A 15,074-nucleotide genomic window follows, 5' to 3' on the forward strand; every position below is an offset into this window, starting at 1 on the left:
TTGTCCCCCTCTTTAACCACTGACTTCTCGACTCCCATTCGCCCTGCTAACCCCCCCCCTGTGGCCAGGCGGGGCGGGACCAACCGACGCAAAAAGAGCAAGGTCCCCCCCTCCCCTTCCCTCCGGAGCTTGTTGCTAGCGTCCTCGCCCAGAGGCCTGCTGGCGATCGAGATTGGCCAATCGCTTGCATGGTGCTAGCCATGGGGGCCTTGCTAGCGCATCTCTAGCGGGTTGTCGTTGGCTGGCCGGTTGACCAATGGCCCTGCTGGAAACCAGGGTCTTCACACCCTCAGGGTTTTTGCTGCTCGCTCGCTCGCTCTTTTCTTCAGTCTTTTGAGAGTAATGAGTGAGTTTGCGCGCTGGGTTGCTACTCAGCATGCTGTGAGTGGGCAAGCCCTGGCAAATTGTAGTATTGGTAGTGGAGTTGAGGCTTTGGGTGGTTGGAGTTCCGTTGAGCTATGCTATACCAGTACTCAGTACTGTTGGAGGGGGTTTGGACAACGTGCCCCCAATCCAGCTTGCCAGCCTCAACAGTGCTCTTTCTTTACTCCGTACCCACCGAGTGTACGCACCATGTGCAGATTACAATGTCGGCCAGTCTGCTTCCATGTCTGGCTCGTGGCGTCCGTGGCTGCCCATCTTGTTTGCCTTTCATCTATCGCTGTCCGGAGCAAAGTTGCACCTTGTTGCTCCGGCCAGTCCCGCCATCTCCCCCCTCCCCCGTTCGGTCTTTTGATTTCGGCCATGCCCTTTCGAGTAATTCGATTCTTGTACGAGCACCACACTCCTCATTACCATGTTGCAATGTTGCACTTGGCTCAGGCAATCTATCAGTCATCACAATTCATCACAATTCATCACAGTTCACCACACCAAGTAACAGTGCTCTCAGAGCCAAAGCGCAATTTTCCATTGCACATCCCACTCTCCGCTCAATGTGCCCTCATAGGAATGATCAATGATCCCTGATGGTACGGGTTCCTGCACCTGCCGAGTAAAAGAGCGTCACCAGCTCTGCAGCCGAGTCTTGTCCACCGTCTTCTCTTTTTACCTTTGTTTTGCACAGACCACCAATCTACCGGCTGCTTCACCACTCTTCCCCAACCAAACCCTGTCTATTCTCAATCCCCGCAGTACTAGCGTACTGCTTGGCTCCAAGTATCTATTTTGGGCTAATTATATCACAACTCAGCACCTCTCACTCACACCAGTGATATCCCTCTCTATGATACCGCGCGCAATAGCGCGTGCATGAACACCACACCCATTTGTTGCTGGGCGCTTACGAGCTCACTATGGTGTTCTATTTTTAATTTATGCCGCTATTGCTCGTCTTTGCGGACTAAATACTAGCTTTGCATGAGCCTCATGTACCCCTCACGGTGCTGGTCTTGTCACTGTCGCACTATTCCCCCCCCTCACCACAGGCCGGCTGTTCATCAGTTTTGCCTGGCAAAAATCAAGCCGTCGTTTGTTCTCTATCTGCTCCATCGTGGACTCGCTACCCATTGCCGGATCCATCAATCTCTTTTAACACTCTTCCCGGTTCCGCTGTGATTCAATGAGAGATGCACTGTTCTGCTTGGTGCGATACAGTCTTTTCAGGTAACACCACGTCCCTGTGATCGAGTGCGTGTATACATTTGACTCAAAGTACCCGGGATCGAACTCGCTCCCATCGAGGTCGCATTTAATGCCGACCCAAAGTCCAGTGTCTGCTCGTCATCGTTACATGCTTCGTGTGCTGCAAGGAGCATGATCTTGCACGCGTACCTGCCTCAACACGATGGCGTGGCTCTGCAACAGTTGTTCTCATACTTGCGCAATGTCTGCGTGATGTCGGTCGAATTTGCTGAATGTGTGCCACGACTCGTTCCTTACCGCCTTCTCTGTGAAGCGGAACCGAAGCTCCTCGGCCTCAACAGATTTCACACCGTCTTTGCCTACCCTGCACAAGAGGACAAGAGAAAAATCGATTCGTGTCTACAGTCCGTGCTCATCACCTCCACCCAATAGCCTGTAATGCGATGGTGACTTGCATGATCGGCTGGATAGCTTGTGTTCCGTCTCCATGCAGTGCGCCGCCCGGTCTTACCAGTAAGAGCCGCATGAACCAGGCGCAACGTCGGCCTTTCAATGTGCATGGCAGATATTTCGAGGCTGATCAGCACATGGAAAAAGTATGTACAACTTTAGCTACGCGAGGAGTAAAAAGCAAAAAAGCAAAAGTGATGGATTGACCGTCCATCGATAACAACGGCGCCTTCGCGAGGAGGGTGCCACCACTTCGCTCCCCCAATTCCTCACACCACTTCCATGTTGAAACTGGCGCAGTGCTAAACCGTCGTGGCTTGCGGGCCATCCACACCATCTTCGAACGCCGTGGCTGGGGAACTAGCATCTGTGCTGCTTCCCCATTGTCTCAATCAAGAAGCCGCTTTCCTTAGCCGCGACACCAAGATAGGTAGTACGCTTCGTTTTTCGCCATGGGTGTTGACTCGTCACAATGTGGCTCGTACCCTTTCTTCTTTTCTTCCTTTCTTTACTCCGTGGTGCCACGAGTGGTCTGGCCCGCCTTTGGAGCCGTTGAACCTTATGCAAGTAATTCTTCCCGCCGAGATCTTCTTCTGTAGGTTGACTTGGCGTCCACATGGAGACCAGATGAAGACCTGTCACATTTACCTAATCCCCCCGTATCTGTTCCCGCTAGACTTTGTTTAACATAGTTTCACGGCGACAATTCTTTTCTCTGCCCTTTCAATCCCGAGCAATAACGGCCCTGGCCTTTCCTTCTACAGCGGCGATGGGCCTGCGCGAAATAAAGCTCCTAGAGGCGGGGCTCGTAGGGTCTTTTTCGACACCACATCTCCGCTCTCAACATGGATCGGGAGCCCCTCATCAACCCCTCCCCATTGCAGACAGAACACAGAGCGGTGGCTTTAAAATGGAGATTTATGCTTTCACGGTTGTGCAGTGGGGATCGTTTCCCGATATTTTTTCCCAAGCGGTTCACGCAAAGAAGCGATCGGGCGAGCGCAACAGTCAGCGCGGTACGACGCAGACCGACTCCAGCCTCTCCACATTCGCGGTCGTACAGATGCGTAAATGTGACCATGTGGGAGTCAGAATTGTTCGACCCCTCTTCTAAGCCTGCCGGTGCGGCGTGCCGGAGTTGCATGGTGCCTGTTCCACGGTCGAAAATTCGTAACGCCACGAAACTCGAAAAGTAAAAAAATGCAGTGTAGCCGGAGGCTGCGCAAGAATGGGGGACGAACCCAAAGTTCCCATCCACGTGGGCAGCAGCATCACTGTTGGCTGCCTGCAGGTCTGGTTACACTCTATTCAGACCGGAAATGTCTCGGCCATTGCCGTGTAATACAGTTGAGTGCCAATAATTGGGACGCGTGTGAAGCGACGTTTTTTGGTCGCGAGATCTGGTCACATGGTGAGGCTGTCGTCCGTGTCGGCTTCCACAAAGTGCAGAAGCTTCTCTAAACCATTTACCTGCACCAAGTATATTGTCGCACCGTCTGTCAGGCGGAGCGACTCCTCTGTGGCCAAGTTGTCTTGCTCACTGGTAGTCAAGTAGTCTGTCCACCTTCTATGCAAGATGGTGTAGTGGAACCTATTGCTCGTCCATTTCAGGCACATTGTCTGGGATATACACCGGGCCGTGTTTTTATGTGACCTGTGCTACTGGTGTGGTAGCATCGTGACGTTGGTTTGGCAATATGCTTTCTTAGTCGGTCATTGCCTTCTCTCGGCTTCCGGTAGGATTTCTGCCGGTCGGCCTTCATGCCTTCTTTTGCAATGTATAACCTGTGTGTCTCAAAGGAAGCTGAGATATTAACGGCCAAGCAACCAGTCTGCCAGGGTGTGTGGCTCGGTTCGTGGGGCAGGCTGTGCGCACTGTGACGGGGCGGGGAAGTGTCTTCCCTAGCCCGGTGATGGCTTCTGTAGCTTATCGCAGCACGGCCGACAGGCCCTAGCAGTTCCGACGCCATTGTAGTACGGTGGGAGAAAAACGCCGACGCTTTGAAGGATGTCAACGGAGTAGAGCGACAATCTCAACAAGAAGGCTAGCTTGGATGTTTCTGTTCGTGCCGTGGTCGTGAACAAGTTTATTGCCGTGCAGCCATATCTCCAAAGCAGTTGGCTGCCACGACCACCGACAAAGTAACGCCTTTGGGCGGATGGCCGTATGCGCCACGCAGATGTTTTTCCGCACGGAGCGAAGCGTTCCGAAACCTACAACGCCAGTGGCCAAAGAGGCTGCTGCAGGTTATCACAAGACATGCTGCTGGGCTGAAGCAAGACGCCGCAAAACCACTCTGAACGAGTCGGTGAGGATCTGCAAGACTTTCTGATTCGACCTTGACATGCAGATGGGTATGCAAATGGACCCAATTTAGCGTCGCAGTTGATCATGGATGTGTGTGTGTGCATCTGTGCCGCGCTCGAGAGTGGTGGCTTTAATGGATCAATCAAGATGGTGATTTGTGAGACTAGCAGCCACCGGGCAGCACGATGAACTGGAACCAACCTATTGATCCGCGCTTTGGCTAGGCTTGAGGAGGGTGGCAGGTTGACAAGAAATATGACAGCCACAATGCGAGGAAATGCAACGAAGTTACATGAACAGGATGGCGTTTTCTCCAAGCCGCGGATCCCTGCAATAAATCTGCTTTTTTTCGTCGTTCATTTTGCAAAGACCGGCAATCTGTCCCATGCAGGATGGCGGCGGCCGGCGCTGGCTTGCAACTAGCGATTGAAAGGACGGGTGGCTCGCCAATTGCAAGGAGCCGGCTCGTTGCTGGTCGTCAATTGGGCATGATGGAAATTGGCAGCTTGGGCATCACTCGACCCTGGGCGACGAACCCTGGCTTTTGTGGTGTCATGTCACACCCGCTTCTGACAGGCGCATGTCTACCCCCATATGCCGAGTGAGCGAGAGAGGGGGAGAGAAGCGGCTGCCTGGCATACAGTAGTTCCGGATAGGCCGTGTAAGACTGGTGTTAGATCGAGGCTGCTACGCTGCAATTCCGGATGCCAACGAAAGCAGTCCCTAGACTAATAAAAGATGGCGTGAAGAGCAGCGACAGCCCGGGCCACAACAAGCTAGCAGCGACCGAGGACTATCTTGTATCGCATAGGAAAAATAGGACCGAGCAGCAGGCTAGACGGGGCCTGCATTGCTAGCTCTCTCAGAGAAGTTAGCATCGTTGCATGGCGACATGGGGGAGTGATGATGGAGGTGTGGGTTGTTTGCCGGTAAAGTCTTTTGCTGTGGCTGATTTGATGGGCGTCCGGCAGAGATACAGTGCGACACAGTGCGGCACGATGACGAGTGAGGCACAGTGCGACATGAAAAGCCTCCAGACCCCTGCCCTGTCTTCTGTGGCTTAACGGCACCCCTCATCCCGCTCCACCTCCCGTCCAGCTAGTCCTTGCGGCTTCTCACTTTGTCTCTCCGTCTATCGCTCATGACAGGGGGGAGGATGAAGAGGTCCCCTGCTTACAGCTCTTGCGACATTTTTCTAGCATCACTTTTCTCCTCCCGTGGTGGCTGGTTCCGAGACTCGCTGCATAAAGGAGCGGAGATTCGACGCATGTCGCAGAAGGAAATAAATAGCAGAGACAATACCACGGAACACCTCCGCGCTCATGCCGCGATATCCTCAACGCAAATATACTTTTGCTCTTGCTATGTGCATCAGTACGGAGTACAGGGTACCCTCTTGCAGCCAGAAATTCACCTGGGATGGCTGGAATTACGTGTGGCGTAACGTGGACCATTCAAAGACCGGGATTGCCCGTGAGGCTTGCGGTGTAAGTCATGTGTAGGAAAACCACAATGATCGCCACAAGCTGAGCCCAGGTCGCTATGGAAGAAAGCAAAGACTGCTAGGAAAAAGAGTACGCTGGCGAGCAATGAGACAGTACACCTTCACACCCTCCCTGCGCAGCTGTCATGTCTTTGGTTTGCGACACGGTGCCGACCGTTGAGCCAAGCTCACGTCTTAGACAGATGCTCACTCGGTGTCCCAAACCAAATAAACATCCCGCATCACAGGTGTCTGCTGATCAATCGTATCTGGGTTTTGATACGACGAATCTGTGTCGGTCGGGAACAGGCTCTCTCCGCCAGTATAATTTTCCAATCTGGTGGGCATTGCCCAAGCCTGCTCCTCGGTCGCTGCCGCTCCTCCTCTCTCCCCAAACCGGCGGCGTCGCAAGTGACATTCATCCGTGTCAGCTGCACGCTCGCTACTAGATTTTTTTTCCTGCTCAGGCAAAATTCATGCTGTGCAGCACGAGAAAAAGCCGTGCCTCTTCGATCGCTGCAAGATGGCTTACTGTTGAGTTGCTTGTGCAACCTGCCATTCTTATTATTCTCCCCCATCCCTGCGTTGCCTCTTGCCTGTCGGCGTATCAGGATGTTCCTCGGAGCCCATTCCGCTAGCCCCCCCAGGTGATGGAATATGGGTCTCGGATGAGGGGCCTTTGTCTTTTGCAAGTGCCGTGACTCACGGCAAAGGGTGGAGAGGAGGAGCGGGAAAGGCTGGGAAACAGCCCTTGAATCGGGCTCTTTATCTGCTTCGCGAAAAAAGTCATAGGAGATAAAGTTTCGCGCGCTTCTTGCGAGCGCGAAGGTCTCCGACCGCCGCCTTTTATATACACGCGTTTCAAAGTTGGTCATACACAACGTTGGAGCTGTTCCCGAGCCTCATGTCCGGCCAGTCACACGGCATGCGTGCTCTTTAAACCGGCAACGTGATCATACCGACATTATTATCTAACGTGGTGTGAGTGGGCAGTGGTATTGGCGGTGGACTAAACTTGACCTGGCTCCTCTCCCCGCCAGTCTCCTGCAAAGATGGCTTGCCCCGGTAACCATCTAGGTGGCTGCAGGCATTGCAAAATAGATTAAAAGCGAGAGGAATAAGAGGTCAGTTGCAGGGGAAACGAAAGTCAAGAGGCCGGGGGTCTAGGGCGGTCGGCGAGGAGCGGGATGGCGTTGAGAGAGTGGTTCTGTGGTGTGCAGGGTATAATTCGACAGATTAATACCAGTAATCAGCGCAACTCCTCGGAAACTCAGCGCTTACAGCGAGAGAGCAAGTAAACCACCATATTTGGTGGATCTCTTTTGGGCAACCCGGGCCTACCTGCACAATGCATGCATGTCTACTTTTCGGCTTTGGTGACACCCCTTCTTTCTGCTTTTGCTGGTGACATATGCGCATAGACACAGCGAATCGTGTGTACCGTCGAACTGCACGCTGCTCGCTGGGCCGACTTTCTTCATGCATGAAGCAGTCCATATGGCCCCAAACAAAAGCCCATCTTCCGGCTCGGCTTTTGGCCTGGCCCAAGGGATCCTATTCGGCACAGACATGGATGGTCTGGAACCGACCTGCAGGCCCTTTGAGCATTTGCCCAATGGTGAGGCTTCTCTTCGCGCCGTACCCCGGCCACACCAGCGCCAATGCACCTAACTTTTTCGCCCAATGAGCTCGCGAATTGCCCCCCTCAACGGCCTGCGGGCCAGCCAAAATGGCCTCGTACTAGACCTTCTTCGACTGCCACCCTTTCGTGCTTTTGGCAGTTGCACTCGCCTTGTGGCGCTGTGACCACTACTGGTTTACCCCAGGTCCGTTGTGAATGTGCTGTGCCCGGGCAACTTGCGTGCAGCATGCCCTCAGCAGCCAGGACACCCCTCCCCCCTCTGAGGACGACGCCCCCTTCAACGCCAGGAGGGCGTGGCGCCTAGGTTGATATGCTGTGTGCGCTGGCCTGTCACTTGTTCTATTATTGTTCACAGCAGCGGACTCGCTGGAGCATGTAGGTCGTGGCAACCCATCACACTCTAGTGCCCATGCTCTGCCACACACCCCAACGTTTCCTCTGGCGCTTCGAGACAGCGGTCACAGTTCGATAATCCGACCATGCCCGTGAACATTGGATACATAACTCTCTGTGGGCCACTTATGCTGCATCTCTCTTGATCCTCCTTCTCGAGTTTTTGCAAAGCGTGTCCATCTCTCGCGAGATTTTTGTTATTTCATTAAATGTGTCTACAATCGAGTCTCACGGCATCTGTTCTACTATAACCGGCTTATACGCCTAGAGATATCTTACCGCTGGCAACAGCAGCCCAATCCCTCGCATAAACCCCTCCATTTATGTAGTCAGGGCTCCGAGTATCCAGGTTGATACCAAAGAGCGTTTACCAGAACTCATTATACTAATTCGACTACTCGACCAAAATGGTAAGATGACATCAAAGTTATGTCTGCGATGTCTGCGCCTCATTTTGCTAACACTCCTATTAGGAGTACGAACATTTCCAGTCCGGCGCGCGGCGCACATACTCGGAAATGCGTCAAAAGCCCGCGCCACAAGACACCTTCTTCAACCTCATCAACGACTCACAGCACTACAGACCAACTTCTGTCGCCACAGAGTTTGTTGATACTGACTGGGACGAAGAAGATACCGTCCTAACTGACGCCGAAGACATCTCACCTCGCGGTAGTTTCCAATCTGTAAGTCGACTCTGCACGTACCCGATGGGGACTCTTTGCTAATCGAGTTGCGCCCTCAGTCTGGACAGACAACGCTTGACTCTTTTGACGAAGCTTTGACACCAAGATCCAGCCGCGGAGAACATTCGCCCAAGCAAATCGAAGGCCCGAGTGGCCCTCATCTGTTCCACCTATCCTCATCCGAATATGGCTATCATCATGTTCCCGACGAGAACCTCATTCTGGGCATGTCCCCTATTACCCCAAAGCCGCGCGGGTACGGTGAAATTACAGTGCATCCGCCTCTCCCGCAGCTCGGGCCGTTCCAATATACACGGGAGGAGCTGGATACCTCCGATCTCGTCTCGTGGACGCCAGAGATGGTTGCGCAGTCCATGCTCAATGCCGGCATTGAGGTTCCCATGGCAGACCGTTTCATCGAAAACGATATCAACGGGCCCATCCTCATCACACTCAAATTTGAGGACTTGCGCGAGCTCGACATCCCATCATTTGGCATCCGCACCAAGATTTGGCACCAAATCCAGACGCTTCGCGACAGCCAGCTGAGAGCAAAGGTGTCTCGCCCCTCGACACCGATCGAAGACCATCCGAGCCGAGAAGTGCGCAAGGAAGCGCGCAAGCAGGACCAACCTTCGCTCAAGCGTCGTGGCAGCAGCCGTCGCCAACGTCGAAGCCCGCCGGCCGGCAGCGACAACATCATGCCGTACGAGTCCGTGTCCATCATTGGCATCGAGCAGGTCATCCCCCAGCCTCACGAATGCTCCCGGGGCGAGGACTGCACCAAGTTCAAGAAGCAGCAGCGCCTCATTGAGAACTTTCGGCGCATGAACCCGCACATCGACATGAATGCCACCGGCAAAGTCGTCATCTACGGCGACGCGGGCAACCCAGAGACCGCCAGAGCCATTGACCCGAACGAGGACCTGCGCCCGTTCTCGGATGCGACACCCTCCCTCGTCGCGTCGTCGGACATTCTGGGTACGGGCGGCATGCCGCCGCTGCAGTACCTGCAAGAAGCGTCTCTTCGCAGCGTACAGAGTCGGGATCCGCAGGAGAATGTGCGACAGTTTCTCAACTTTCAGCGCACCAAGGACGCGTGCCTCAGCGAGGTGCCGCCCACCCCTCCTTTTGAACTCGCACCTGCAGCGCAGCCGCCTCATCATGGCCTGCGTCGCCTTCCCAAACTTTCCATCCCTCTCAATGTCCAAGCACAGCGTCTGTCCACCGCTCCTCGACGAGCCTCGACATTGCAGCAGTCCGTCGTCCCACAGCAGTCGCAGCAGGAACAACATCAACAACAACATCAACAACAGCTGCAGCAACCACAGCAACACCAGGTCGCTCAACAGCAGCGGCAGTCGCACCACCACCAACGCAGCAGCTCGCAGGACTTTGTGCCGTACAGAATGGGCAAGGCTGACCCGCGCTCCCCAGATCTGGAGACGCCCAGGAACCCGTACCGATTCGGCACCCCCTTCTCAGACTTCGATGTCCCCGTGACCGCTGTGCCTCTGGGCCCGGTCTCGCGAGACGCCTCGCAGTCTGTGCCGCCCGACATGAGCTATCGCGCGGCGCCTGGGTACAACGTGGTGCCGCCGCCGCAGCCACCGCGCTCGCAGTCTCGTGCCTCTTACCGCCGCCCGTCGTTTCCCATCCTCCCAGCTGTCAGCGAGCACAAGACCGTGCTCCGCGTTTCATCGTCGCGCACCGCATCTCCGCAGGAGCCATCGCCGCCGACGACACCACCCCAGGCCGCCTCCTCTCGCCCTGTGCGACAGGCGCAGCCCCAGGCGCCACCTCGTGGCATCTACCCGTGGTCCTCGCCCGAGCGCCACCACCGAGACGTCGCACAAAACGCGGCCAGCGCTACGTCACTGCTGCTGGACGGCACGCGGTCGGCCTCGGCCACGCCTGTGCCCGCCGCAGCTGGTGCTGCCGGTCCGTCGACTGCTCTTGGTGTCTCGTTTCAGGGCCCCATGAAGAAGAGAAAGACACGCCTCCTGCGTCACGAGTGGCAGGACGGCTACTTTACCCTCAAGGGCACGCGTCTCAACATGCACAAGGACATGGCGGCCAGGGACCGCACGCTCGAGTATATTGACATTGACGACTACGCCATTGCCTGCTCCAGCCTCGCCTCCACGTCGAAGCTCAGCGCGGCGTTCAAGGCCGTCAGCATCTCGCACAACCGCGAAAAGAGTGATCCCGTCGCTGCATTCAGCTTCCAGCTGATTCCGCAGGACAAGAACACGGCCCGTCTACGCAAGCGTGAGAGTTCCATGAGCGGTGCTAGCAGCGCGTCCGCTGACGGTGTTAATGGGACCGGCAAGACGCACCACTTTGCCGTCAAGAACCGCGACGACCGCATCGACTGGATGCGCGAGATGATGCTTGCTAAGGCCCTCAAGCAAAAGGGCGACGGCTTTGAGATTAGCGTCAACGGCAACATGATTTAAAGTCACTCTTTACTGTTGCTCCGCATTTTTTTCACATATTTCTCATGTCTCGGTCATCTCCATCTCATCTCGAATTTCCAGCGTCTGAGCGAGTCTCGACTGCCATTTGCCCCCAATAACAACATCAAAACCATACGCTTTCATTTTGTTTTTCTTTTTGGCAAGCATTTCTTTGGACGTCCATCATGTTTCCTTTTATAACATTCCATATTCCGCTTTCACACTTTGAAGGGAATAGTTGAGCGCAAGCTAAATTTTATACCTATTTGAGATTTCAATCATTTGCTTTTCTCCCTCGCGGAGAAAGTCCCCTCGTTTCCATGTCGTTTTCATGGGCAGGAGTTAGTTGGGTAGCATTATTAGTAGCAATATATTTTTCAAACAATTTTGACTAAGCTGTGCTTCTGGAAGTGACTCGGTTATCGATGGCGAGAACACAGGTAGCTGCTGACTTGGCAGAGTTCACATACACATTGAGCGTTGTTTGACTGTTGTGGTATATATTTTCAACTTCCACGGAAGTATACAATAATCGTACAAATTTGAGATACATTTTTAGATCTCGTGGTGGGAGAGCCGAAGTTGACACCCGTTTGTAACTTCGCCGTCCCCTCTTTTGTTTGTCCTTTGCTTTCGACTAACCATATCCCAAATGCCTCGTTTTGAAGCAAAGAAAAATCTGCTTAGTTGGCACCCTTGAGGGCAGGGCGAGTAAGGCCAGCCCTGCTGGAAACAAGCTCCCAGTTGACAAGCTCCCACCAAGCCTCCGCAAACGCAGCCTTGCCACCGTTGCCGCCAGCGCCAACGCCCCAGTCCAGGAGCCACGCGTGCTCCCAGGTGTTGAGGCACAGCAGAGGCTGCAGCTCGATGCCGCCGGGGGGCAGGTTGCCGGCACGATGTTGCGTGCCCTGGAGCTGGTTGCGGAAGTAGGATCGGGCTGTGCCCTGGTCGCCGACAGTGTTCATATCGGTCGATTGAGCGCGCCAGTGGGCGCCCGGGTAGGGAGAGCCGGCGAGGTAGGTCGACAGGACGCGGTAGGCGGCGGGGCCGGTCTTGACGAGCCAGACGAAGCCAGGGCCGAACATGGCCGACGCCGTAAGTATAAACTCGCGACGGAGCGTCTCGACCGAGGAGAAGGAGGCCTCGAGCTCGGCGCGCAGCTGCTCGGGCATGGCGACGGGAGCAGGAGCGATGCCCTGGAAGAAGAAGTGGTTATTGTGCGCCATTGAGGCGTAGTTGAAGATGGGGGCCTGGTTGGGTTCGCGAGCGGTCATGAGGGCGATAGTCTTGGTGTCCTTGTCTTCGAGCTCAGTGCCTAAAGTACACACTAGCGTCAGTATACAATCGGGCGAGGTTTGCTTAATTCAATTGCGCGAGACATAGGAGTGCGCGGGGAGAGGAAAACGGACCAGCTGTCAGGGCATTGAGCTTCTCGACCGTCAAGGCCATGTACTCTGACCAGGCAATGTTGAAGCCGCCAGGGCTCATGAGGTTGGGAACGCCCTCGGAGAAGTCGTGGGTCAGCGCCGGGACATGGTGAATGGAGCGCGCGGCGAGCGGCGCGGCGAATCTGGAAGCTGTCGAGGTTGTCGTCGTCGTCGAGGGTCGCAGGCTCTGGGCGAGGGCCAGGCCGGACGTCCTTAACCGGGAGCGAAACATGTGGAGAATGAAGAAGGGGACCGGATACGTAGGAAACTAGTAATACAGCCACGAAAGAGAGAACGCGCGGGCGCAATTCGTGGGCAGAAAAGGATTGGTGGGCAATTGGTCGCGCGACTGGCTCGTTGTGTGGAAAGCTCTTGGTGACTTTTTTCCTCTGTACGGCGGCCCCTTTCGGAATCTGGAGCCACATTCAGCCGATAGGATGGTAGTGCGCGCTGAGCGCAGGCACCGAGTTTAGTGGGCAGACAAATTGAGGACTGCGCTGTAACAGGCTTGCTGCACTGTCCACTTACTTCTGTACCCTCTGTAATTGCAGCTGCTGTCAGTGGACGCCACTGCATTTCCCGGAGTACCTAGCTAGGTACCATCTCCAGCTATTCCCCGCTGCAAGGTACCTAGGTACCTACTTCTCGACTTTGGGTGCTTGTCCAAACAGGCCTCCCCTCCACTGTCCCTACCTAACCACCTTAGCAGGCTGACAGCAGCCTCCTCAACAGCCTGGGCCACACTAAGCCACTGCCGGCCTCGCAACGCATCCACGCTAAGCCCAATGATCTGGTGATGCCGTGCACGGGGATCCCCAATCTACTGCATCATCATTATTGCTTGCTTTTTCTCTGGCCCTCGACATCCGCATCATCGAACGCAGTTGCTGCACTTGGCTCCATTTTCCGCCCATCCCACGACCCTTTCTATCATCTGCATCCCTCCGCTTTTCACGACCGTTTGACGACCCTGCCCTTTTTAAGATACACCGGAAGCGGAGGCGAAAGCACGCTGCCTGCCTTAGCGTTTCAGACACCAGTGAGACACTGGCATAGCCGCCCGGTCCCGTCGTCCTCTTTGCATCATCACGTCTCTCGCCCGCTGCCGATTGTGAATACCCTCGAATCCTCAACCGCAACAGCCCACGTGCTGTCATGGATGCTCTTAGAGCAGCCGTTATTGGCGTCGACCACCCCGACGCAGCAAGCCTCGCCGCCACCCTCACATCCGCCAGCATGATGACTGCGGCAACAACGACATCGATGCTCTTTGTGAGCGCCTCCTCGCCGTCCGCGACGCCGACGCCGCCGAGCAAGCCCCATGACGACGAGGGCGAGTGCCAGCTGCTGGGCTCTTTTGCTCTGCTTGTGCAGGCGGCTCTCGGCGCGCTGGCCCTGTTGGCCCTCGTCTACAAGCGCTGGCGGGAACGCCCTCAGCGGCCGCTCAAGATTTGGTTCTTTGATGCCTCCAAGCAGGTCTTTGGCTCGGTACTTGTCCACATTGCCAACATTTTCATGTCGATGCTCACGAGCGGGCGCTTCTCCATGACGGTTGCCAATGTCGTCAGCCGAAGCACGACTGCCTCTGTCGCCGCCGCGCCGTATGTGCCTAACCCGTGCTCATTTTACCTCCTCAATCTGGGTATCGACGTGAGTTTATCCAAGCCGCCAGTCTGAAGTATATTGAATGTGCGCTAACAACAGATAGACCACTCTCGGCATCCCTATCCTCATAGGACTTCTCCACGTCCTGACCGCCATCGTCGCCCGCACGCCCGTCGGCAAGCCCCGCGAGTCGATCCAGTCCGGCCACTACGGCAACCCACCGAGTGTATGGTGGTGGCTCAAGCAGTCCGTCATTTACTTTTGCGGCCTGTTTCTTATGAAGATTTGCGTTCTCGTAATCTTCGTCACACTGCCCTGGATCTCCAAGGTCGGCGACTGGGCGCTCAGCTGGACCGAGGGCAACGAAAAGCTGCAGATTGCTTTTGTCATGATGATCTTTCCTCTCATCATGAACGCCCTGCAGTACTACATTATCGACTCCTTTATCAAGAAGCGCGAGACCGAGGGCGACCTGCCCGACGATGATGAGCGCGGCCAGTTCCGCCCTCTTCGTCCCGACGCCGACTCACTTGACGACGTCGACAGTGATGGTGATGCGGATGACGAGGCGCCGCTGGTCGACAAGGCGACTGCCAGGAGCAGAACACGAGCCCGGAACAGGAACGGCGCCAACGCTGAAGAATATGACCCCGAGCTGGATGGCGATGCCAACACCGTTCTGGGCAGCAGCTCATCCACCACCGCCGGCAAGCCGTCGACGCCAGTCACGACGAATCTATTACCAAAAGAATGAAACAATTGGATACTACAGGACATGTAGATATACGCAAAGCACTTGTATACAGCGATTCTTTTTTGATTAATTGTTCTCTCTGCATCTGCTTTTTTCCCCCTTTGGTTTATATAAACGCAGGAGTTTGGTCTTGGGCATTGCTTTGGAAAGAGTCGTGGGAGAGGCGCTTGTGTTCTTAGTTGGCTCAAATATACAGAAAGCGATTCTTTAGCGCGAGGCACAAAATGACAACATACCATTTCTTTTGAATATTTTCCTTGCCAAATTGAGACCAGAATGTGTA

General features: G+C 55.0%; 5 protein-coding genes across 5 annotated transcripts; 3 read left to right on the forward strand and 2 right to left on the reverse strand.

Annotated features, from left to right (window-relative positions):
- Positions 1-1,530: 1,530 nt before the first annotated feature.
- Positions 1,531-1,816, reverse strand: LMH87_003679 (uncharacterized protein; the record flags this gene model as incomplete). The annotated part of the gene is made up of 2 exons (XM_056194786.1): positions 1,531-1,715; positions 1,774-1,816. 2 exons carry the CDS (start codon positions 1,814-1,816, stop codon positions 1,531-1,533), a joined length of 228 nt encoding a protein of 75 aa, XP_056048479.1.
- A 3,848-nt stretch (positions 1,817-5,664) lies between these two features.
- Positions 5,665-6,057, forward strand: LMH87_003680 (uncharacterized protein; the record flags this gene model as incomplete). Its single annotated transcript, XM_056194787.1, has 3 exons — positions 5,665-5,829; positions 5,892-5,916; positions 6,029-6,057. 3 exons carry the CDS (start codon positions 5,665-5,667, stop codon positions 6,055-6,057), a joined length of 219 nt encoding a protein of 72 aa, XP_056048480.1.
- A 2,210-nt stretch (positions 6,058-8,267) lies between these two features.
- Positions 8,268-11,005, forward strand: LMH87_003681 (uncharacterized protein; the record flags this gene model as incomplete). Its single annotated transcript, XM_056194788.1, has 4 exons — positions 8,268-8,270; positions 8,334-8,546; positions 8,606-9,804; positions 9,955-11,005. 4 exons carry the CDS (start codon positions 8,268-8,270, stop codon positions 11,003-11,005), a joined length of 2,466 nt encoding a protein of 821 aa, XP_056048481.1.
- A 683-nt stretch (positions 11,006-11,688) lies between these two features.
- Positions 11,689-12,664, reverse strand: LMH87_003682 (uncharacterized protein; the record flags this gene model as incomplete). The annotated part of the gene is made up of 2 exons (XM_056194789.1): positions 11,689-12,320; positions 12,415-12,664. The coding sequence occupies 2 exons, from the start codon at positions 12,662-12,664 to the stop codon at positions 11,689-11,691; spliced, it is 882 nt and encodes a 293-aa protein (XP_056048482.1).
- Positions 12,665-13,587: 923 nt separating this feature from the next.
- On the forward strand, positions 13,588-14,791 carry LMH87_003683 (uncharacterized protein; the record flags this gene model as incomplete). The annotated part of the gene is made up of 2 exons (XM_056194790.1): positions 13,588-14,082; positions 14,141-14,791. The coding sequence occupies 2 exons, from the start codon at positions 13,588-13,590 to the stop codon at positions 14,789-14,791; spliced, it is 1,146 nt and encodes a 381-aa protein (XP_056048483.1).
- Between the last annotated feature and the right edge of the window lie 283 nt (positions 14,792-15,074).

This window comes from Akanthomyces muscarius, chromosome 2 (genome assembly GCF_028009165.1).
Source record: "Akanthomyces muscarius strain Ve6 chromosome 2, whole genome shotgun sequence".
NCBI classification, from domain to species: domain Eukaryota; kingdom Fungi; phylum Ascomycota; class Sordariomycetes; order Hypocreales; family Cordycipitaceae; genus Akanthomyces; species Akanthomyces muscarius.